The following is a 24783-nucleotide window of genomic DNA, read 5'->3' as shown; positions in this document are numbered from 1 at the left end:
CCCGGTGGCAGCCGAGTGTAAATGAAGTGTTCACTGTCTTTCCTTGCCTTTTAGATATACGCGCATAACCCCTGTGTGATTCTTAAAGAGTCCCAGCACTCCCTGTTGTGCCCAGAGAAGCCTGTGCACACTAATGGTGAAATCGTCATAAACTGTAAGAGTAATCTTTCCAACCTGAAATGTATTTGCAAATGTAGTGTTCCTGAAGTATTTAATTGGTGGCAGCGATACCAGAATGAATCTGTAGATGTTCTTGAACTGAACCAGTATTTATTCTGCTACACAGACAGTGATATTTATGCTATTTATTGAAGATATGTATTCCCGATATTTATTCTATTTATTGACAATATTTATTCCTGATATTTATTCTATTTATTGATGAACTGTACTCCTAAGCTTATTTATTGAATCTATTCCAAAATCGAAACCCAGCAAATTGTGACCCAAAAGAAATGTAATTGTGCTTTCCTAATTGATCCCCATTCACAACAGAGAATTTTTACATAAAGGAGTTGTATTTTTCTTCAACAGTGGTGTGGTGTCCTTCTTTTTGGTGGTTGTTCAAGGAGATGTTATTGGGTGGAAGCCGGCTTAACCCGATAGCAACATAAAATTGGTGCTCAGCGGGTGGGATTACAAGCCGTGCTTGTTTTGGACCCCATAATATTTCCGTGTGCGCCACAGGTACACACCCGGAGTTTTCTCCCAGCGGCCCTCCAATTCCATATTTTGTTTTTTCCAAATTCTCTTCTGGAGGTGGGTGGAGGTGACCCTCAGAGTTCCTATCCTTGTAACCTACTTCGAGGTGGTTGTCCACACTTTTCACTGACAAGATGGAATTCGATATGTCGGAGCTGGAGACCTATACCGTGGCGCAGCTCAAAGAGTTCTGTCAGGAAAGGGGAGTGTTCGTTAGGCGAGGGGCCAAAAGAGAGGAGCTCCGCAGTAGTCTGCGAGCCTGGGTGGAGGCGCATCCGGAGGGTATGGTAGAGGAGGAGGAGTCAGACAGGGGTACTGTCGTTGAGAGAGCTGCGGAATGTCCCCTGGGGGTGGGTGATATGATAATCAGCCCCAAGGTAGCCTCACGGGAGGGCAGCAGTGCATCAACAGGAGGGTTGTCAGAGACCGAGTTAGCTGATAGAAGAGAGGAAAGACAATTAAGGTGGGAGTTAGCTAAGCTGGAGATGGAAGGGAAGAGGATGAAACACGAGTTCAAGCTACGAGAACTCGACCTCAGAGCCAATAACATCACTCCGAAGGTGTCGAGTCTAAGGAATTTGCCAGGGAGCTCAGGCCTCACTTACCCAAGGACGTGGTCGCTAGCTATACTGTTGGAGATGACATAGCTAAGTGGCTGGCAGCCTATGAGGTCTCCTTAAGAGCCCATGGGGTCCATGAGAAGCATTGGGGTGGTGGATTGTATCGCTACATGCCTCCAACAGGTAGGGATGCCCTATTGGCCCTAGACCGGGAGGATCAGGTAGACTACCCCGCCATGAAGATGGCGCTCATTAGAAAGTTTGGGTTGACCCCCGAGAAATACCGGCAGAGGTTTAGGGGCAGCCATAAACTGAGCTCACAGAATTGGGTTGACTTCCTGGATTATGCCAAGAAAGCCCTGGATGGGTGGGTCCAAGGTAGGGAGGTGGAAGACTATCGAGGGTTGTACAATCTCATACTCAAGGAACATCTACTCGAGAAATGTCTTCCCGAGCTGAGGCAGCACCTGGTAGACAGCAAACTTACTTGCCCCCGTAAGCTTGCTGAGGAGGCGGACATTTGGGTAAGTACCCGAGTGTCCACGAAGGGGACGGGAGGAGATTCTCAGAAGTCCGGACAGGGCGCTCCCCAGAAGAAAGAGGGGGGAGATAATAAGAAACAGGAGTTCTCCAAAGGCCCCCAAAATAATTTTAAGGGGAAAGGTTTCTTCTCCAACTCTAAGGCTAGCCCGCAAAAGAACCCTAATCCTGGCCAGAGTCAGCAGCCAAGGGTTGTCCATTGCTTTGAGTGCGGTGGTATTGGACATAAGGGAGACGCGAAATGCCCAAAGAGACCACCCCCTCCCACTGGAGGAAAGGCCCCGGGAGTTGCTAGTGTAGCGCTCGGGGAGAAGATGCCCTTAGTTAAGGGGAAGGAGTGGGCGGGTGTCACCTTAGTGTCCCTGGGTGATCGGGAGATGGTTCCAAAGATCCAGGTGCCCCCAAATACTACCAAGTATGGGCAATGGGTCACCATCAATGACCATAGAGGGGAAGCTCTGAGAGATACAGGAGCCAGTATGACTATAGTCAGGAGTCATCTGGTGTCCTCAGAGCAGGTGATTCCAGGCGTACTTCATCCAGCCGCGATGGCTGACGGCAGAATGAGCCACTATCCCGTGGCTGAAGTTCCCTTTGAGTGGGGAGGGGTTGCAGGTTCACTTCGAGTTGCCGTAAGCCCCGCTGTGCCGGTCGATTGTCTGCTGGGCAATGATATGGAGCACAATGCTTGGAAGGAGGTGGAATACCGGACTCATTCTGAGATGCTGGGTACACCTGATTGGGCCTGTGTGAGTACCAGGTCGGCGGCTGCTCGGGAGGAGAAGTCGCATGGGTTGGAGCCTGGAACAATGGCCCACCCAGCTGCCGATGAGGGAGCATCTCGAGGACAGGAAGAGCCTGCCTCAATGTCCGTGCCCCGTGAGACGGATAGGCCATCGGAGCAGATGGACCCGGAGTCCGCGGAGGAGGACATGGTTCCGTTGGAGGATCTGCCTATCCCCGCTGAGTGGCGTGTGGAGGGAGGACCATCCAGGGAGGAACTGAGCAAGGGACAGAGGGAATGTCCCACCCTCGAGGGTCTGAGGCAACAGGCTGAAGCCCAGGCAGCAGGTAACGAGTCTGGGAACTATCGTGTTTACTGGGAGGATGGACTCCTCTACAGTGAGCCCAGGGCGCCAGTGCACGGACTGTCACGGGCCCTGGTAGTCCCACAGTGTTACCGAGCCTTCCTATTAGAGTTGGCTCACGAGATTTCCTTGGCAGGACACCTGGGACAGGACAAGACCTTTGCACGGCTTGTCCCCCACTTTTATTGGCCTCGAATTAGGGTGGCGTCCGATACATACTGTCGGTCGTGTGTGTGGCATGCCAAGCCAGTGGGAAAACAGGGATGAAGCTGAAGGCTCCCCTGGAACCACTTCCCGTCGTTGGCACCCACTTTGAAAGGGTGGGCATCGACATTGCTGGGCCCTTAGATCCGCCGACAACCTCCAATCACAGGTTCATCCTGGTACTGGTGGATCATGCCACAAGGTATCCGGAGGCAATACCTCTGAGAACCATTACTGCACCGGTAGTGGCGAAGGCCCTGATGGGGATCTTTATCCGAGTGGGATTCCCCAAGGAAGTTGTGTCTGACAGGGGGACCAACTTCATGTCAGCGTACATGCGGGCAATGTGGAAGGAGTGTGGGGTGACCTACAGGTTTACCACTCCTTATCACCCACAGGCCAATGGCCTGGTGGAAAGGTTCAACAAAACCTTAAAGGGTATGATCAGAAGTCTACCCGAAAGCCTGCGGAGGAAATGGGACGTCCTCCTACCCTGTTTGCTCTTTTCTTACAGGGAAGTGCCGCAGAAGGCAGTGGGTTTCAGCCCCTGAGCTTTTGTACGGGCACCCTGTACGTGGACCTCTCAGCCTGGTGAGGGACTCCTGGGAAAAGTCTCCTCGGAAAGTTCCCCAGGACGTGGTGAGCTACATGCTGACCTTCCGGAGCCAAATGGCTAAGTTGTGGAAGCAAGCTTCTGACAACTTGGAAGCCAGCCAGTCTGTGATGAAAGCGTGGTATGACCACAATGCTCACCCAGTGGAGCTGGAGCCTGGTCAGAAGGTGTGGGTGATGGAGCCTGGAGAGCTAAGTGCCCTCCAGGACCGTTGGACAGGCCCCTATGAGATGTTGGAGAAGATGGGCAAGGCTACCTACTTGGTGGACGTGAAGACCCCTCGGCACCCACATCGGGTGTTACATGCCAACCGCCTCAAGCCCCACTACGAGAGGCCCGAAGTCATGTTGGTTATGGTGACTGATGGATCAGAGGAAGAGGACACAGAGCCTCTCCCTGACCTTTTTGCGTCTCAAGAAAAGGATGGGTCGGTGGAGGGAGTGAAACTCTCGCCATCCCTGACTCCTGAGCAGCAGGAGGAATGTCGCCAGGTCTTGGGGTCATTCGCTCCTCTGTTCTCCCCTGTCCCGGGTAAGACCCACCTGTGTACCCATGATGTGGACACAGGAGACAGCCCACCTGTGAAGTCCAAGTCTTACCGGCTGTCTGACAAGGTGAAGGCCAGCATTCGAAGTGAAGTAGCTAAGATGCTGGAGCTAGGGGTCATTGAACCTTCAAGTAGCCCTTGGTCTAGCCCGGTGGTTTTGGTGCCCAAAGCTGCTCCACCTGGCGCCACACCAGAATTACGATTCTGTGTGGATTACCGAGGACTAAATTCGGTAACCAAAACAGATGCTCATCCGATCCCACGGGCGGATGAACTGATTGACCGGTTGGGAGCTGCCCAATATCTCAGTACCATTGACCTCACTGCAGGGTACTGGCAGATTCCCATGACTGATGGAGCCAGGAAAGGTCAGCCTTCTCCACACCTGATGGACACTACCAGTTCTGTGTCATGCCCTTCGGGCTCAAGAACGCTCCTGCCACTTTTCAGCGGCTGGTGAACACGATCCTCACCGGGATGGAGTCCTTCTCTGCTGCCTACTTAGATGACATAGCTGTCTTCAGTAGCAGTTGGGAGGATCACTTGCAGCACTTGCAGGCCGTTCTCCAAACCCTGGAAAGGGCTGGCTTGACAATCAAGGCCAGCAAATGTCAGATTGGACAGGGGTCGGTAGTGTACTTAGGTCACTTGGTGGGCAGGGGAAAGGTGCAGCCCCTTCAGGCGAAGATTGAGGCAATCATGGCCTGGAAACCCCCCAAGACCCAGACTGAGGTCCGAGCCTTCCTGGGCCTCAGAGGCTACTACAGACGGTTTGTGAAGGGGTATGGCACTATCGTGGCACCCCTTACTGAACTCACGGCCAAGAAGCAACCCAGGAGAGTCATCTGGACGGAGGCTTGTCAGCGAGCCTTCGACACTCTGAAACAAGCATTGTGTAACGCTCCCATCTTGAAGGCTCCAGACTTCACAAAGGAATTCATTGTCCAGACAGATGCATCCGACATTGGCATTGGGGCGGTGTTATCGCAACTCAATGAGGAGGGTCTGGATCAACCCGTGGTCTTTCTGTCACGGAGACTGCTTCCCCGGGAACAGAGGTGGAGTACCATTGAGCGGGAAGCCTTTGCGGTGGTCTGGGCACTGAAGAAGCTGCGACCATACTTGTTTGGTTCGCACTTCCTTGTTCAGACAGACCACCGACCCCTTCGCTGGCTCATGCAGATGAAGGGGGAAAACCCCAAACTGTTGAGGTGGTCTATCTCCCTACAGGGAATGGACTTTCGGGTGGAACACCGGCCCGGAGTTGACCGCACCAATGCAGACGGTCTCTCCAGGTATTTCCGCCTTAGTGTTGAGAACTCCCAAGGGGTTGGGTAGCTCTCCCCACTTTCAGCTGGGGGGGACGCGTGTTAGACCCGTCTGCTTCTGAGAGTCCCCTCACCACTATGATTTCTTTTGTTCCCCTGTACCTCCCAAAATTTGTTGCTTTTCTTTGTCTACCAGGACCTTTTTGTGTGCTGTTTCAATGGGGCTAGATGTTCCTTGACGCCCAGTTGTTCACAAGGTTTTTGGCACCTATTCACAAGACACCTGGCGAAACCTGTGACATAGACTGGGATTGGCAACCTGTATGAATGACCTCAAAATGGTGGCCATCCATTTTCCTCATGAGAGTGACTCCCTGTGGAGCCTCCATGAACCCTGACCTTCCAAGGTTTTGGCGCCCTTTTTACTTGGTGCGCATTCCTTACAGGAATTACTTTATTTCCCCCAGGTACACAAAATGGCTGCTCTAGAACCCCAGTATGGTGGCTGTTAGAGACCCAAACACCCCAGAAGCGCCATGTCATTGGCCTAACCCAAAGAAGGTTCTAGAACCTACTGGCACGAGCCAGCACCTCAGGGCACTGGCTATATAAGGTCCAGTCCCTGGCGGCCATTTTAGATGACCAAAAGACTAGATAGGATAATGATGTTCCAGATCTAGGTGAAGAAGGAGATTCCAGACTTGACACCAGATTGACACCTGCCCTGTTGACCCCCTGAGGCAGCTGGTAGCGTGGCCAGTAGAGCAAGCAAGAGTCACTGGATCCTGACTGGCGTTCCAGTCAGCTGTGTGTGCGGTGACCTCGCGCCTACAGCGCCTGCCCTGCGAGTGCCTCGTCACCCCCAAGAGTCTGTGGCCGATTTTTCGTGTGCCTCCCCGCCCCCCCCCCCCCGGTGGCGAATTACGACTGACTCGGGTCGCGAGGCAAGAGCAAGTTCGCCGCGACCGCGAGCGTCTTCTGTGCCCCTTGTGTGACAGGCGCCTCCAGCGAGGACGTCTCCGAGCTCCACTGGCGTAGAGTGCTTCCTGCGCAGACTGAGGTGAGGTGGTGCGCCGGGGCGGGGAAAGGCCGGCCTTCGTTGGGCGGGACTACTGTCTCTGCCCCTCCCCAGTGGATCGGCGGCTGTAGCTGTGGGCGGGAGCCATCCCTGTTTGAGGAAGTCGGAGGGAGGTCCGTGGAGCCCCTGAGAACCCGTCGCTGGCGAGAGAAGTGCTGAACCCGACTGAATCGCTTTTCGATTGCAGCCGATGTGAGGTGGGCCCGTTTCTTCAGGGGGGAAGCGCTGTTATAAAGGAACTGTGAACCGGCATTTATTTGACTGAGCGCGAAGATTGTGTGACCTCTTCGGCAGCCCCGTTCGGCAGTCTAAAGACTTGGAACTGGTGCCGCCTGAGTGCTAGCGGTGACAGAAACCCCATGGCGCGCTTAGACCCCCACCGGCAAACAGAGATCTCAACCCGGTGGCAGCCGAGTGTAAATGAAGTGTTCACTGTCTTTCCTTGCCTTTTAGATATACGCGCATAACCCCTGTGTGATTCTTAAAGAGTCCCAGCACTCCCTGTTGTGCCCAGAGAAGCCTGTGCACACTAATGGTGAAATTGTCATAAACTGTAAGAGTAATTTTTCCAACCTGAAATGTATTTGCAAATGTAGTGTTCCTGAAGTATTTAATTGGTGGCAGCGATACCAGAATGAATCTGTAGATGTTCTTGAACTGAACCAGTATTTATTCTGCTACACAGACAGTGATATTTATGCTATTTATTGAAGATATTTATTCCCGATATTTATTCTATTTATTGACAATATTTATTCCTGATATTTATTCGATTTATTGATGAACTGTACTCCTAAGCTTATTTATTGAATCTATTCCAAAATCGAAACCCAGCAAATTGTGACCCAAAAGAAATGTAATTGTGCTTTCCTAATTGATCCCCATTCACAACAGAGAATTTTTACATAAAGGAATCGTATTTTTCTACAACAGTGGTGTGGTGTCCTTCTTTTTGGTGGTTGTTCAAGGAGATATTATTGGGTCGAAGCCGGCTTAACACGATAGCCTTCACTTGCCTTGACACTTGAGCCAAGCTACCCCCTTTGTGCTGGGCTTGCCCATCGCAGGTCCAACAGTCTGACAGAATTTTTTTTGCCAATGCGATGTCAGTCTCTATTGAACAGAACAAAATCAGACTTCTCTAACATTAGTAGAAGGGAAAAATGAATCACGCCGCGCAATGAGAAGCACACAATATAAATAATAGAAAAATAGAAACGAGATCTACACAGAAAAAGAAATGAAACAACGTAAAATGTAACAAAGTTCAGTAGTTAAAACTATTCTACCAATTGCACAACCTACAAAAAGCAACTACCGAAAGCAATACTCTAAAGGTCTCTTAAAAAAAAAAGCACAATGTTTTGCTGAATCTAAATAAATATATAATATTTGGTACTTGCAAACATAAAAAAATATGGAGAGTAAGAATGTTGGTAACGGTAACAAAATTCAAGACATCAAAGCTAAACTGCAACTATATCAGACTGCCTTCTGCCGCACACTTTCACGCAAAATGGTAATACAGTTGACATATACTACCTCTGCTCAGTGTTCTCGCCAGAGAAGCGAAAACTTAGATAAACCCATAATCTAAAATATTTATGACACATCAACAGGCACATTGATAAACTCGCCCTACCTTCGACCTCGACTCCAGATCTCTCAAATGGTGCCCCATCATAGGACCTGAGGTACATAGTTCAATGTAACCTCAATACATGGACCATGGGTGACATAAACAGTACAGAAACACCCATTCGGTAAAAGAAAATGCTTTCATGGAATGCAGGGTGACGTAACGCATGACATTTGGTAGCCCATGATGGAGACTGGGCCATAACTTGATCACTGTAGGCAACTCAGTTCACAATATCCACCATGCAGGCGTCACATTTGGCATGAAACAGTACGTGAAAAACACCTTTCGGGGAAAGGCAAAAACTGCTTTGGAATGCAGGATGACGTAAAGAATGAAATGTTGGGGACCATTATGAACACACCCAACAACTTGACCACTGCAGGCTTCTCAGTTTACAGTATGCAGTACACAGGTGTCACATGTGGCATCACAGTACTGAAACGAGATATGCGATGAAAGCAAAAACTTATATTGAATGCAGGATGACGTAAAGCATGAAATGTGGAGCCACATAATAAACACCTGCCCAATACATGTAACTTACTTTGCAGCAGCCACTATATGTGACATGAAATATTACTCAGGCACACTATTTATGACAATGATTCACTGTGTTCTTCTACAATTAAAAAAAAACACCTCTCCTCAAGGAATTGGAAGAATGTGATGCATGTATTTACATTTTTTTCATGTGTGGGTGCCAGGTCATGCCTCATTTGAAATCCCCTTCCACCACCATGTGCCCATAGACAAAATGCCTGGTTCTAGTGTAGGCGCCATGCGAGCATATCTTACTGAACTTCTCAACTTTGGCTCGATACCTCCCTTTTTGCACAGTCCCCTGCGAGTGCGCAGGACGGGACTGTTCAGCTAGGACACCCCCCTCCTCCCCCCCCACCACTGGAATAGAAGCTGCTGCTTCGATGCCAGATGATTTCATGTCACTTCCCTGTCAATAGTACCCAAGCTGAGAGCGATCTCACATCAATAGCACCCCAGGGGTTAATTATACTCTGTGACCTCTCTTTCCCCTCAGCTGCTGGCTCTGGCAGAAGGCATGGTGAGGTCAGAACTCAACTGTAATATGTTTTTACAGTGGCTACACCGGCGACTAGGGATGGCACAAGTCACATATGAAAAGGAATTTGAGACTGGCTTTTTTACAGGAAATGCAGGCTGGCATGTGATATATAAGTATATATTTTGATACTTAAATGGCATCGGGGGTTTGGTGACTTAATGGCCCGGAAAGCTGTATGGTTTAAATATCATTTGTGCCCAATTTGTCATTAATGGCCACACACCATGTTGCGTGTGAAAAGCAGCCTATTTTTAGGCTATTTGTTGAAAAGAAAAGCTGTAATTTACATGACGTTTGACTTCTACTGGAATCGTTTTACATTGTAAAAAAGTGTACAACAAGGGTTTGTGTTATGTGTTGCACCTATATTTATTTTCACTTCAGTTGAATGAACGTATGTCTTTGAATAACTGTGTTTTTCCTCTCCTTCCTTTTCATCCTACAGGATTGACTCCTATGGATTTGAAAGGCCGGACAGCTTTGATTATGCAGCCTACGAGGAATTTCTTTCCAGATACCTTGTGGTACTCACCAGGAGAGCCATTAAGTGGTCAAAGCTTTTACAAGGAAACAGCGGGGTAGAAAAGAGCATAAGAGGTAAGATGACACATTGAAAGTTTACCTCCAGGTATTCTGAGTATTTAGATCCAATCAGCCGTGGTTTGTCTATTGGGGCGTAGGGGCGTAGCCACACTAAGTCCTAGACGCACCGTGGCACTGCAGCTACCATAACGCTAATTCTTCAAATTCAGGGCAGCGCAGGAGGGACAAGCGATCATATGATCAGGTTGATGCCTGGTAATTGGTGCGGTCCGGTCGGAGTGCGCAGGGGGTAGGGGGGTGGGGGGGCTGCTGGTCTGCTGGAGCTGCGCATGGAATTACCGGGCTGAGACTTGCATGCGCTGTTGCGCGAAAACCACTTCGGCATAGAGAAGGGGCCGGGGGTGCGGCTTCAGCCGGGCCAGGTTTACAAAGGCTGCCCAGGGCGAGTGCTGAGTGTGCTCCTGTAGTCAATCCTGGTGCTGCATGCAGCGCCAGGATTGGCTGGTCCACCGCGCATCCAATAATGGATGTTGCGCGGTGGACCAGCCAATCCTGGCGCTGCATGCAGCACCAGGATTGGCTAGGGGTGTGCGGCTTTGGTGGGGGCAGAGTGGCGCGACCCCGGGCAGGAGGAGAAGCAGACGGCGGCGAGAGAGGAGAGACCCCCCCTGTGCCATCGCCAGGAGGCGTGAAGAAGCGTAGTGTAAGTTTGTTTGTCCTCTGTGAATTGATTCCTGTGAGGCTTGCTTGCAAAGGTGTTGTAATGCTTATTAACACTAGTCTGTCCAAGGCTGCATTTCAGTCTCAGAAGAGGGTAGTGGTCGACACATTCTGAAGCGACTAATGGATAGGGAGACCCGAAGCTGCCGATGCACACACGTTTTTCCTTCATCATTTGTTATCGAAACGTGTCGGCCCATCATCATCACCAACTGATACAGTTTCAGTGACTGTGGTGCGTGTAATTAGGGAGTAAACATCACCCCACTCCCAGGTCCCCTATAACTCTGCCTAGTTGGCCGTCTTGCTTGTGGCCTTGGATGAAGGAGAAGTCAAACTTTAAACTTGGAGCCAGTAAGTGACAAATGCCGTGTCTTTCCGGCTGATCGTAACTCCCCCAAATAGAATGCATACCCCATCAAGGCTGGATGTCATGTTCCACGCGCCTATCAGAATCAGGTTACGGTTCGCACCTGTTATAAAGTGAGAGGGCCAGTAACTTCAAATAGACAGGCCGAGTTTACTCTGATGAGATGGTGTGCCAGGCGCTATTGTGCGTCCCGCTGCCAGCCCACCCGTTGAGCGGAGGAGTGTGCAGCGCTGCCCTGTGAAGTCATCCCTGGATGCCCAAGTCCACCTTCAGCACCAGAGGCAGTGGTATCCCCATGCATGAGTTAGTTTCATGTATGTGTGTGGGATGGAGTAGTTTCGAGGCTCATATGGTCCTATGACTGTTTAACTCAGTGCTTGTTTTAATATTCTGTGCATGGACACGAGAACAGTTGGAACACTGCATGGATTCTGGAGTGCTGCAGAGCAATCTCCTACACACACTACACAAGATGTGTTTGTCTGAAGAGAGAAAGCAAAGAGACACACGTCAGTGCATCGGTGTAGAAAAGTAGATGAGCCCCCGCGGGATAAGAATTACACTTTTATTGTTAAAAGCAAACTTTGAATACAAAAAGTACACCTGTCGATGCATTTTTACAGCCCCACGGGGGACTGGGTGTGGATCTGTTAGTGGCAATCATTTCTAGTTTCAAAAACCTACAGCAATAACACACACTTTTAAGGGTAGTTTGACCCCCACCAGAAGTAAGAATGAAACGTCTGAGTATAGTGCCTAGTGGCGGGAAGTAAATTCTGATGTGTCGGTAGTATTGATGTCAAATGACGCTTTCTGTGTTGGAAACATTTTCTGATCGGTGTTTGAAGTTTTGTTATTGTATATCCACTTACTTGGGCCCCCAGGGTGATTAGGTGTGCTGGTATACAACCTGGAGTCTGTAATTTTGGTGTGGGCACATTAAGGAAAGTACAGTGCGCTCCCGGTGCTCTGTGGTGGAATAGAAGCCCCAAACCGGGGCTTGTGCCAAGCGGCACACTCATGTGAAGTGCAACTTCACACAAAGAGGTGACATATCTCTAGACCCGGTGTTTCTAAACAGAGAGCTGTTTTTCATAATCCCAGAAGATTTTGAAAAACATATCGCCATGTCTCTATATTAAATGACAACACGAGAAATAAGATTGCCGGTCCGGACCGGAAACCCAAATCAGCCCTGGCTAAAATGTCCAAAGCGGCCGCGCGCTGCATGGGCCGCAACTGGAATTGGGCCAAGGAGCCATGTGTGGGTCAATGCAGCTCATATTGTTTGGGAAGCAGCCTCGCCCGCAGCCCACCAGGAAAATGCCAGAGTGGCACAGTGGCATGGAAGGCCCTGCAATTACGCCTCTCAAGTGTTTGAACAGGTGCAGAACCGAGGCCAGAATCACTCAGAGCGTATGGGCAGCATGGAGTTAAAACTTTTAGGACAGTTTTAGGGGCGGGATTGTATAGGCACATTTTAAGGTGGTGGTCAGGCACGTGGGCACCCAATCAAGTGTTGGGGCCCCTGCACCACTGGGGTTGTAGGGGACAGCGTGCTGCTCCTCACTTAGCACTAGCGCTGTTTCTCTGATCTTCAGTGTCAGTGTGGTACCACTGTATTTATAAATTATAATGTGGTATTATTGCAGTTCATTACGATAGCAAATGTTACATTTGTGGTAATCATTTTAACGCACCCTGTCCCAGATTTTGAGCACCATCAGCCTTCAGTAGATGAGGACAAGGCTGAGAAATTAGTGGAAAGAGAGAGAGAGAGGAGGAGACGGGGAAAGAGAGTGCGGGAGCGAGAGAGGAGGGAAGAGAGAAAGAGACAGAGCGAGAGAGAGAGAGACCGAGAGAAGCGTGAGATTGGAAAGAAAAGTGACGGCGAGTACAGGGACTACTAGAAATGCAACAGAGACTATGTGTTAGACCTGACATCATTGGCTTGAGTCTCTCCTCCATTTGTTTCTGTTTGCCTCCTCTGTTTACGATGTTTTTGCTGGTATACTGCTTTGGGCACTGTGCCACTGCTGATCAGTGCCACAGTGCAAGTGCTCCCTATGTAAAATTACTGTATTGATTGAATTCCATGTTTGGCTTATTTGGTTTACTGTCAGTCCCTAGTCTAGTGCACCAGGAGTGCCAGGGCTTGTAAATACAAATGCTGCTCGTGGGCTTGCAGCACGTGTTGTGCCACCCACAAGAGCGGCTTAGTAAAAGTATGTCTACAGGTCTGCAATTGCTAGACCTACGTGCAGTCTGGTGCTGTCACGCTGACTGCGCAAGTACACCTACTTGCCAGTCCCTAAACCTTCCCTTAACTTCATGTTAGTCACCCCTACGGTATGCCCACGGGCAGGGTGCATTGTAAGCATAAGGTAGGACAAGCCTGACCAAGTTGGTATGTCCTAATAGTGAATTACAGCCATTTTCGTTTTTCACTATTGTAAGGTAACCTGCTCTCCATTAGTTAGAATGGGCTGCCAGGATTATTACTGCTATAATCCTAGCTGGCTCGGGGAGCATGGTGCAATGTCGAGTTTGGTATCCCTGAACTCGGGGTTTAATCACGCATCCGTTTGTGTGGATGGTTTTTGGACTCTGGGTTTGAAAATAGCACTTTTAGAAAGTGGCTATTTTCTTGTCTATTTCTGGTTTCTGCTGGTTTGGTGTGTGTGTGACAGGAGCTGGGTGGCTCCAGAGGTCTGAGTGAGTCAGTGTGGGATGAGTAGGACATTTGCATTGAGAGTAGGGGAAGAGGAGCTCCTGATAGCCTGCCCTGCCTGACACAATGCTGGCTCCACCTCCTGCCAGGCGACTGATGGCTCTGTGCCTGCCAGGGACGATCCTGGCCCCACCTCCTACCAGGAGACCGATAGCTCTGCTCCTGCCAGTGACAATGCTGGCTCCACCTCCTGCTGGGCGTCTGAGGACCCAGCCCTGCACAGTGAATAGGCCAGGTGCCTCTGCCTGGCTACACCCACAACAAACCCAGGATGTTGGGAAATTCCCCTGCATGGACAAAGGGATCAAAGCCAAACAGGGTATAAGAGAAGGACCCCTGAACCAAGAATTTAGATCACTTCTGACAAGGAAACCTGAACCAAGGACAAGAAGCCTGCTGATCCAGGGACTTGCCTACCCCTTCTGCCAGTGTGCTGTTTGTTGGGGGAATCCTGCAGTTGCTTCTTTATTTTTGCCAAGGAACCAGGAGAGAGGAATTGAGTGTGTACTCTCAAGCTTTGCTGTAGAAAATCTCCAAGGGCTGGAAGAGTGCCAGCCTCCTGTTGAAGTCACAGGGCTAAAGGACTTCATCTGCTAAAAGTGCTTGTTGCTGGAACCTTAAAGTTCAGCACCCCTGAAAGAAACCAGCAATCTCGACGCCGACGGACGCCGCCAAATCCAGCTCGACATCGTGAGTAACGGCTCCAGTGTCCCGCTTCCTCGACGCCGACCGCCGGGCCCGATCGACGCCAGCAGCAACGCCAGTGAGTAGCGAGTTCGGCTCCAGCTCCAAGTGACCCCAGGTCTGCACCGCTGCTGATCGCATCGACTTCGTGCCCTCTCGACGCCGTGAGCGCTGCTCACTCTTGCAACATCATCATCGACAAAGACGACGACGCTGTATCCTGCTTCGCCTCGGAAGCGCTGCTCCTGCCTGACATCTGTCGACGCCGCTGCAGGTCGCCCTGACTCCGAGGCCCGATCGACGCCGAAGACGCGACGCCGGACATCTCGACGCCGCTGATCATCGTGTGCTTCGATTTTCCAAGGTACTGTGTTGTAGGGGTCTTTGCGACTCCGGGCTCGACGTAGCGCTCCTCGCGGTCGACGCCGAACCTTTGGATTAACTTTGCCTCGACGTCGTGTGACTCCCGTATGGGTTACATCGTTGCCAAGAACTGTGTTTTAAAGAAGAAGAGTTGCTTATTGTTACTAAAGACTTTGTGCTAAGAAGAAACTACACTTGAACTATTATTTTTCCTTCCAAGAGTATTTATTAAGATTGTGGTATATTTTTGTCGTTATTTGGTCTTGTGCTAAGCCTTATATAAACATCCTTATTTTTATAATACTACTGTGTCGTGTCCATTTGTAGTGTATTCACTTTATTACTGTATGTGGTCATAAATGCTTAACGCACTGCCTCTGAGATAAGCCTGTCTGCCTTGCCAAGCTACCAAGGGGGTGAGCAGGGGTTATCTAAGTGTGTGATCCCCTTGCCCTGACTAGAGGAGGTGAGTCCATATTTGTCAGAAGTGTATACCTCTGCCAACTAGAGACAGCCAAGTCTAACACTATGCTCTTCAGAATGAAGTGTTATATCCTACATTGGGGGCTGGCCATGGTTTCTTGAGTGAGATGTACTTGTCACAGTTGAAGTATGAGATCTAATTGTAAACAGCAGGATAAAACCGAGTATTTCAGAGTGTAATAGTTACCTATTACGGTGCATTACATTCCCCTTTTGTCAAGTACCCGTAAATATTCACATAATCAGTGTTTTTTTTTTTTTTTAAGACCAACGGTCCCAAACTTTATTTAGTTTCACAAAGAAGCCAGTAGTTAATCACACATTGTCAAAACCATGGAGTATTGTTACAAACATTAACCCAGCAGATGGTACATGTCGACATTTCAGGTACGTATTAGTGAAAACAAAACAGTGGCTGGTGGAGGTGCATCAGTTCATAAATGACAGTGTCAGGAAATGTCACATGGTGCAGTGTCTACGGTTCATAGCACTGCAACACAGAACCAGCGTGTCCAAGACGAAAAGCCCACAGTCATTGTTGGAAATGAAGTTCCCTGGTCATCGCAGCAGGGGATTAAGGCAGCTTCATACCCTCCGGTGTCAAATGGGTCGCTGGGTGCCCGCTTCCTAGTTCTGAGCACATCGAAGCAGTTTCACATAAGATGCAGACAAGGAAGGGTATTCGGGCGTTACCAAGAGTATAGTATGAACGGCCTCTGTGTCAACCAAAATAATTAACTGGGTGGCCGAAAACAGGGGGTGGGGGAGGAACATTATAATAACCATTAGACTAGTATTCGAGTGTGTGGTGGTGCATCTAGGTATCCAGCTGTGTGTGGTGCATCCTGCGTGGGTCGTGTGGGGGCAGAGACAACGGATGAGGCGGCATCGCCGTGACTGCAGGGCAATAGGGGGGGGAACTGGACGGTGGGGGGGGGGGGGGGGGCGAGAGCGGTAGGGGGCAACTTCATCGCGCGAGACCCCTGTCGCCGGGAGGGGGGGGGGCCGGGCAGGCCGGCAAGCACGTGGGGGGGGGGGGGGCGGGGGGGGAAGAGAGGGGGGGGGGGGAGAGGGGTGGTGGAGTCTGCGCCAGGTGCGGACAGCAATCAGGTGGGTCCCCCCTGGTCTGTGTCGAGTTGGTACTCTATGCCGGCTTGGGTGCATGCGCGGTGATATGCAATCAGGGCAGCGTCCCAATCTTGGGCGATCGGGTATTTCCGTAGACCCGCGGTTTCCTCTCTATGGAGCGACACACTTTCCGCACAGGCCCAGTTTGCAAAAGAGCGGCGCCAATCCGCAGAGCGCGGCGGAGTGGGACTCTTCCACCGTCGTGTAATGAGACGCTTGGCCGTGATAAGGCCCAGATCCCAGAAGCGTGCCCGTAGCTTGGTCTGTTTGGTTCTCTTGTAGAGTCCCAGTAGGCATACTTCCCACGTCGCGGGGAGGGTTTCGCCCGTCGCCGCTGTTAGCATGTCCACGATCGCAGACCAGTACGGGACAAGATGGGCGCAGTTCCAAAGTGCGTGCAGGAGGTCTGAGTCCTGGAGGCCGCATCTGGGACATGCCGATGAAGTGAGCCCGAAGTAGCGGTTCAGCTTGTCCGGGGACAGATATGCACGGTGGATGATGTAGTATTGGATAATCTTGAAACGTGCATTTCGGGGGATGACCCTTGCGCCTGCCAAGATGGCATTCCATTGTTTGTCCGTCCAGTCTGAGCCGTGGTCGGTCGCCCATTTTTCCCTCAGTTTCTGGGAAGAAAATTGCGTGTGGCTGTGCAAGGCTTGTGCGAGCCAGTGCACAATGTGGGACCCGTCCCCCATCACATGCAGGTATTGGATGAGCAGATGAGTGGATGGCTCGTGGCTAAGATCACCCCACGTTTTTGCCAGCTCATGAAGGAGTCTGGCGTGTGTCAGGAATTGACCTGCCGGTAACTCTGTGTCCGCGGCCAAGGTCCCGAATGGCAGCAGCTCTCCGTCGCTGTACAGGCCGCCCAGGTCATCCAGGTCCGCCGCAGTCCAGCTGCGCAACTCAGCTGCGGACAATATGCCTGTGCCCAGAGGTGTCCCTAGCAAGGGCAGGTTCGGAGCATAGGGCACCGCGTGTCTGGTGAGTCGGAGGCTCCGCGCGAAGCATCGCTTTGCCACTGCTACATGAACCTGCGTGGGGGATCGGCCCGTTGTCAGTGGGTGGAAGAGCGTGAGCGCCTGCACGGGGGACAGGATAGTATCGGCCGCGGCCGTGTCCGCCAGGTTCTTACCGCTCAGCCAGTAGGCAACCCACTGCAGCTGTGCCGCTAAGTAATAAAGCTCCTGATTGGGAACCGCTAGACCTCCAGCGTCTGTGGGTGCATACAGGGTCCTTAGCGCAATCCGGGGTCTCCCCTTATTCCAGATTAGGCGTCTGGTAAGGGTGTCCAGCTCCCTAAATATGCGCGCCGGCACATACACTGGTAAATTAGTATAATAATAGAGAAGCCGGGGTAGCATTATCATTTTGGTCAGGGCCACTCTGGCTGGCACATTTAAAGGGAGGGAGTTCCAGAATGTGACCTGGGCTGTGAGCGAGGAGATGGCCCTCACTAGGTTCCCTTCCAGGAGATCCGCAGGGTCCCGATACATGAAGATCCCTAGGTATCGAAATACCGTCGGGTGCCATCGGAGTGTCTCCCCCATCATACGCACGTCGCACTGTGGCAACTCGCCATCGAATGCGTAGGTCCCCGATTTGGCCCAGTTGACATGGAGGCCCGACATGTCTCCAAACGTCCGAAAGATGTCCGAGAGCGCCTCAGGAATGCGCGTGAGGTCCCTGACATATAATAACAAGTCATCGGCATACAGAGACACCGAATGGATGCCGTCCGCCAGCGGAATGCCCCAGGCGTCTCCGGAAGCGCGGAGTGTTTCCGCCAGTGGCTCCATCGCCAGGGCAAATAAGATGGGGGAGAGGGGGCAACCCTGTCTGGTGCCCCTCCCAATGCGGATCCTGTCCGAGAACAACCGTCCGGTCCGAACCCGGACCTCGGGTGTTTGATAGAGGAGCCCCACCATCTGGACGTAGGCGTCTCCCAGCTCGTACTTCTCAAGGACTCGGAGGAGATACGGCCATTCCACCGAGTCGAATGCCTTCTCTAAGTCAAGCACGATACATCCCGAGCGTGGCCAGGTCGGGGTTGCATAACGTTGGACCCTGAAAAACCGGCGTAGGTTGTGGGACGTGCTCCGTGTGGGCACGAAGCCATTTTGGTCAGCATGTACCAGAGTGGGGACCAGTGGTGCAAGCCTCCGGGCTAGGGCCGCTGCGAGTATCTTATAATCGGTATTGAGGAGCGCTAACGGCCGGTACGAGCCGAGGTCGTTCGCCTCTTTGCCTGGTTTCAGCAGGGAGACCACGTTTGCTTCGTTCAGGGATGACGGGAGTTCAGCGTCTTCCAGCGCCGCCTTGTACATTTTCAGCATTTCCGGTATTAGTACCAGAGAGTAGGCTTTGTAGAACTCCGCCGGGAGCCCGTCGGGGCCCGGCGCCTTGCAGTTGGAGAGGGAAAAAATCACCTCTCGCAGTTCCTCACCAGAGAGCGTGGCTCCCAGCTCTGCTTGTTGGGCAGCAGTAGCGGTCGGGAGCTGCAGTGTCGCCAGGTAGTCTGTAATCTCCGCTACCGTGGCTCGTAGTCGCGAGTTGTACAAGGATTTGTAATGTGACGTGAATGCATCATGGATTTGTTGCTGGGTATAGACCTCGACGCCCTGGGCTGTGCGGATAGATAGGACCGATGCGGATTGCGCGTCCTGTCGCACCAGCCACGACAGGAGTCTGCCAGGCTTATCTCCCGTGTTATGGGTGCGCGCGGAGTGCGCTGCAAAGTTGATATTCTTGAGGCGTTCCATCAAGGTAGCGTGGTCCGCTCTGGCCGAGACGAGTGGGTGGTCATCGCCCCCCACTGCCCCTTGCTCTGCACCCAGTAGCGCCCTCTCCGCCTGTGCCAGATCTCGCTCTACTTGCCGGCGCAGGCCTGCTTGCACACTGAGGCAACATCCCCGGATCACCGTTTTAAAGGCGTCCCACTCAATTCTCGGGGAGGAGGTCGAGTCTGCATTGTCCTCGAAGTACTGCAGGATCTTCCCGGAGATTTCCTCTCGGAATGGGGTGTCGAGTAGGAGGTCCGGTTGCAGGCGCCATGTTGGCACTGGCGGGTGCGGGCGCTTCCATCCATATACCAGCGTGTGCGGGTTATGGTCCGAGTGGGTCCGACCGAGGTAGTCAGTGTCGGACACAGAGGGGAGCAGGTCACGGGACAGCATGAATCTGTCTAGCCTGACATGTAGTGAGTGGGCTCCCGAGTAGTAAGAATACACCCGAGCGGTGGGGTTCCTGACACGCCAGGCATCCTGTAAGTTCCACTGTGTTGCCCAGTCAAGGAGGGCCTTGGAGGACGCCTGTACCGGGGCTATTGTCGCCGGGAGAGACGAGCGATCAAGGGAGGCATTCAACACGCAGTTATAATCCCCGCCCACCATCATGGGCACGTCCGGCCATGTCGCTATCGCCGTCGACAGTCGTGTGAAGAATTTCCCCTGTTCTACATTAGGCGCATATATGGAGGCTATGACCAGCTGCTGCCCGTCAAGTCTGCCCTGTATGAAGACGTAGCGTCCCTCAGTGTCTATGTTGCTGTGTGTTAGTGCAAACGGGACCCCGGGCCGGACCCAGATCAGGGTCCCCCTCGCAAACGCCGAGAAGGTTGTGGCAAATACCTGTCCCCTCCATTTACGGCGAAGTGTGGCTACCTCCGCGGCAACTAGGTGTGTCTCCTGTAGTAGTGCAATCTGGATCTGATGCCTTTTGAGATAGGAATATACCTGGTATCTACGGGAGGGTGTGTGCATGCCCCTGACATTCCAGGTACAAAATTTAAACGAAGCCATCACAGTGGTGATTGCGGCTTAGTACCCACCTCCCCCCCCCCGGGCCCCCACCCGCCCCGTCCCCACCCACCCAGCAGCGGCAAATAATGAGCATTGTTACCTCACGCCCCTCCCCACAGACCCAAAGATGTACACAATAGCAAGTCAGTACCAACACTAGTCTCAAAAGAGATAACTTGAACATAAACATAATACCAAAAGGGCAACAACAAAAACAAGTCGTCGCCCAAACGCTCTATCGAGCTCAATTAATCCGTGAGTTCAATGGGGGGTTGACTAAGTACAGCACTGAAAGTAAACAGGGTAGTTCGTTATGCCGAAAGAGCCGGAGCGGCTCCCCTCCACGGGCAGTGGGCTGGAAGAGCACCAAGAGCCAGTGATAGTGTCTGTGGCCAGTTTAGGGTTCCCAGTGTCACTTGACCCAAAACATAGGTCCCACGGCGGGGCCCCATCTTTCATTCCCCCAGAGGAGGGGCACTCACCTTTGGGGGTCCGTCCACCCCGCCAAAGTCAAGGTCCCGATAATGTTCCAGCAGAGGAGTCCCGGTCCCCCACCCGGCGCCACTGTAGCTCCATGGCAAGCCGGGAAGCGGGGTTCGGCAGCAAAGCACAGGTCTCGGAGAAGGTGGCGGTTGCGGCCGATAGGCCTTCAGAAGCATCCATGCAATTCCCCGGCTGGGTCATCGATGGGGGGGAGCCGACCGCTCCTCTGTGCGAGTCGCTTTGGCTCAGCCAGGGCCGTGTTGGGGAGGAGCCCTTACGATATCAGATCCGATGTCTGGGGGGTGACGTCTTTCACATAATCAGTGTTATTGTAGTGTGGACAGCCAGTTGTCATTATTTTCGGTGTAAGGGCTCAGTTCTGATTGATGAAAGTCTTAGATATGTACGACCATTAATGCCTGAGGTTTAGCAAAGAGTTTTCCGAACAGCTAACAATGTCCCTGAGAAGGAGCTTCTGCGCCCCTGACTAGGGCAAGGGGCCACAATTAAATGACAGTGAGGAATTATGGGCAACGGATGGTATGCAGAACATTGGGCAACGGATGGTGTGCAGGAGTCATAGTACAATCAGGAGCCTTTAAATCCTGAGAGCAAGCAAGGCTTTGTGGACCTCAGAGAGAGCATGAACCTCAGGAAGCTGAAGGTGAGCTGCAGACTCAGGGGCCTAAATAAAGCAATACCACTGAGGCAAATATTCACTCCCAATGCCCACTAAGAGCAAGCATGCGTTTTAAACATCTGGTGCTGATTATATGCAAAGCAGCAAGGGAATTATTCGGAAATCTGGAATCCAAAAGCACTAGAGAGAGAGCTGCAGCCTCTGAGATCTGAGCCTGAGCAGTACGCTCAGTGGACCAAAGAGTGGAAATGAGCTTAAGGGTCCTATTGGAAAGTGGGTAGTTTATGTACCAACTGATAGGGAGTAAGAGCCTCAAGTCCTTAGAATGCACAGAACCTGTGAGTCCATGAGGTGAGCAGAAGACTTGAGGATGACAATGAACCTCTGCGGCCATGTAGGTTCGAAGTGACTGAAAAGCCCTAAGGATGACCAGGAGTTTTAGGTCCTGACAGGGGATTCAGAAATCCCAGGGTGAGCAAAGGCTTGGAGATCTAAGAGAGAGGAATACGTTCAGGGACCTGATGGTGAGAGCTTTATGGACCTGAAGGTATGTGTCAGAAGGCAGATAGGTGTTTTGTGATGGATTATTGGGGTTTCCAGTCTTGGATGATGCTACTGGCTTTTGAAACTTTAAAAAGCGTAATTTATCACAAATATCTTCTAAAAATGAGCTCCTGATAATAACCACACAATGATTCATGAAAGGTTGCTATCTGCAAATGTAGGCCGCTCTTTGAAGGGGAGCTTGGGACAATTTTTCATCTCAATCTGACCCTGCAAGTCACCGACAGTGCACAGGTGCACTCGTCCAGTTCTAAATGTGTTTACATTTAATATTCAGGGATAGTGCCAAATTTGTAACACAGCAGCAGCTCACTAATATTACTGCAAAGAAATTTAGCAACACCCTCCCATTTCTCATACGAGAGGTCCTGTTTTGATCTAAAATAAACTTTTTTTAATGGATGTTGCATAAAACATAAACACAATATTTCTCTACCAAATGTCTGTAATAGACTCTCTCAAATCACCCACATTAAAAATACATTTAAGGAAATTGATTTTTTAAACTATCTGTTTAAGAATTAATCATGATCATCTGGGCAAGACTCTGCAGAACGGAGCTGGCTCTCTCACGAGCCCCCTGGAAAGGGCCCACTTTGGCCATGCCTTAAAATGTCTCTGGATGTTTTGGGCTGTGTGGGCTGTGAGAGCTGTGTGGGCTGTGAGAGCTGTGTGGGCTGTGAGGGCTGTGTGGGTAATAACTGCACTTTCACAATTGCTTTATTAACCTTCCTGCTTTCTCAAATGTGCTTGAAAATGCACGATTTTGCTTCTTTTTTTTTCAAAATTTTCTTAGGGGGAGGTAACCCCCCCCCCCAAACCCCCCTTTTGGGGTTCGGGATCGCTCGCTGCGCTCGCTCGCTGTGGTGCTGTATGCAAATCACTTTGCGCCCCACCACTTTCAAATGTCACCCACCGCCCCTGATTAAACAGGGCTTTTAGAGCATTACTTAGAACAACCAGCAAAAGGATCTATATGTTCTGAATCTAGAGAGAGCCCCCGGCCCGCAAGCCACTTAAGGGGCAAACCACGTGTTGGCTGTATGTGATACATTATCTAAGGGAAATTAAAGCTGTGTTTGATCCATTACTAAGGAGAAATACGTCAAAATATGTCTCTGTGACATTATAAGATTGTATTTGACCGATTTATTAAGACGAATTACGGCAATTTTGATTTATTACCAAGGAAATATACAAGGCTTTTCTGATGATTAAAAATATAAAAATTTCAACAAAAATAAAACAGCAGAAAACAACCAGGTCTTTGGAGTGTGGAAACCGCTGTAATGAAGATTATTTCACCATTGTCTTGAGAAGCATGTTAAGTCGCATAAATCACCATACAAGTGATATATAATTAATAGAAGCTTTATTGTAGCTTAACCCAACAGCAGGGAAGTGCGGACAAAGCCGCCAGATTCATCTGTCCACTTGTCATCATGAAACCGTTCCTCACAGTACAAACTGAAGTCGATCAATATTCAAATGCTAATAACAAGGCACACTCACGAGCAGCATTTAAACACAAATAACAAGGCATACTTACGGCATGATGTCTCGAGCCGACTTGAGATAGAATATTCAAGTTCTCGAGTCAGACTCGAGAACTCTGCTCGAGACACAACAAAGCATATCTCTTTTATATAAATACATCAATATGTGCAATTGACTGAAAGACTGGAAATGACGTGTGATTCACAAACGTTGTGATGCTATAACTGTACAATTAGAGACTGTGTCCATTGGGACCTTACACAAAAACATACTAACCGTGGGAAACCCATACTCCCTAAAATAGAGTCCACTAGCGTGGTTGTCGGTGTTTCAACCCTAAAAGATATTGTCTAACATGGTCATCATCCAGAAAAAAAACATGGTAGCAACCTAAAAGAGATAAACTACTGACCATACAACGTAATAAAGTGTCGATTGTAGACAATACCATACCAGTTATTGGATGTTGAATCTTATTCAAAAATAATATTTAATAGGTCCCCCTTTGAGTCAGGCGTTTTATCTGTACATGATAAAACGTTGAAAACCACACCAGTGGACCGATATCAACTATATTTATGTACACACTGTACTCTTACACTGAGTCGTGCTGTAAAAATGTGAATTTGTGTCAGCCCCTAGTATTGCATATATGATTTATATGTAGCACTGCACACAACTTCACCTTTTTTACCAGTCACTGTGACTGTGCCGTTATGTTGGAGAACCTCATTGTAATACAATGTGTTTCTTGCATAGTAAGGAAATATTCATACAGTTAATAAAGATAACTTTATATACACATTTCAGTTGTTGCTAAATCATTCAGCCAAGGGAGTTTATGCTTAAACTTTCTCAAAGATATGAAGATTAACAGTAAGTAATAACACCTTTGCCTCTTAAGCCCAGTTCATCATCCACTTCCTTACAAATGTGAGGGCTTACTCAAGTAGTTTAGTAGACGTGCCTAAGTAGGATACTTGTGACTGAAAAAAACGGAGTAGATTGCTGGAGCACACATGAATGTATTAAATCAGTGGTTACCCTACGAACACTTTGATGCAGTAAACTGTTGATGGATCTTTGGTACCAGACTCCATGTCCCTCCCCTTCCCCATCTGTAATGACTGCTGTATGACAAACCTGAAAGGCACAGTTTAGGTTGTTATACATACCCTTCCATTGTAGGCCATGAATAATGCTTGCCTTCAGCACAAGAGGCAAACATTCCTATCAGAAAATGGGGTTCTGTTGCAGTACACCCACACACTTTTTGCATGGCTTTTGATGCAAATGTGACTGTAAAGTACTTCGTTCCTGCTGTCCAACTTGCTGGTACTAGTGTTCTTTCCTTAACAACATGCTCACAGTTGGTATTTCTGACCCCTGTAAGTTCCTAATCGGTGGTATACTGGGTACCTAGGACCTAGAGGCTGAAGAGGGTCCCCTGGGAC

General features: G+C 50.3%; 1 protein-coding gene across 2 annotated transcripts in view; it reads left to right on the top strand.

The window, feature by feature from the left end:
- The window catches only part of GRTP1 (growth hormone regulated TBC protein 1), a 679757-nt gene that overhangs the window by 91784 nt on the left and 563190 nt on the right, over positions 1–24783 (top strand). For both annotated transcript variants that reach the window (XR_015305466.1, XM_086950791.1), the window contains exon 2: positions 9769–9920. Coding sequence is in view for 1 of the 2 variants with exons in the window: in XM_086950791.1 (XP_086806917.1) it covers positions 9769–9920 (152 nt within the window). In the remaining variant the exon portion in view is untranslated. The remainder of the gene's footprint in view (positions 1–9768; positions 9921–24783) is intronic.

This window comes from Lissotriton vulgaris, unplaced genomic scaffold (genome assembly GCF_964263255.1).
Source record: "Lissotriton vulgaris unplaced genomic scaffold, aLisVul1.2 SCAFFOLD_1009, whole genome shotgun sequence".
Classification (NCBI taxonomy): domain Eukaryota; kingdom Metazoa; phylum Chordata; class Amphibia; order Caudata; family Salamandridae; genus Lissotriton; species Lissotriton vulgaris.
The sequence above is the reverse complement of the archived record's forward strand: the minus strand, read 5'-3'. Positions and strand labels throughout refer to the sequence as shown.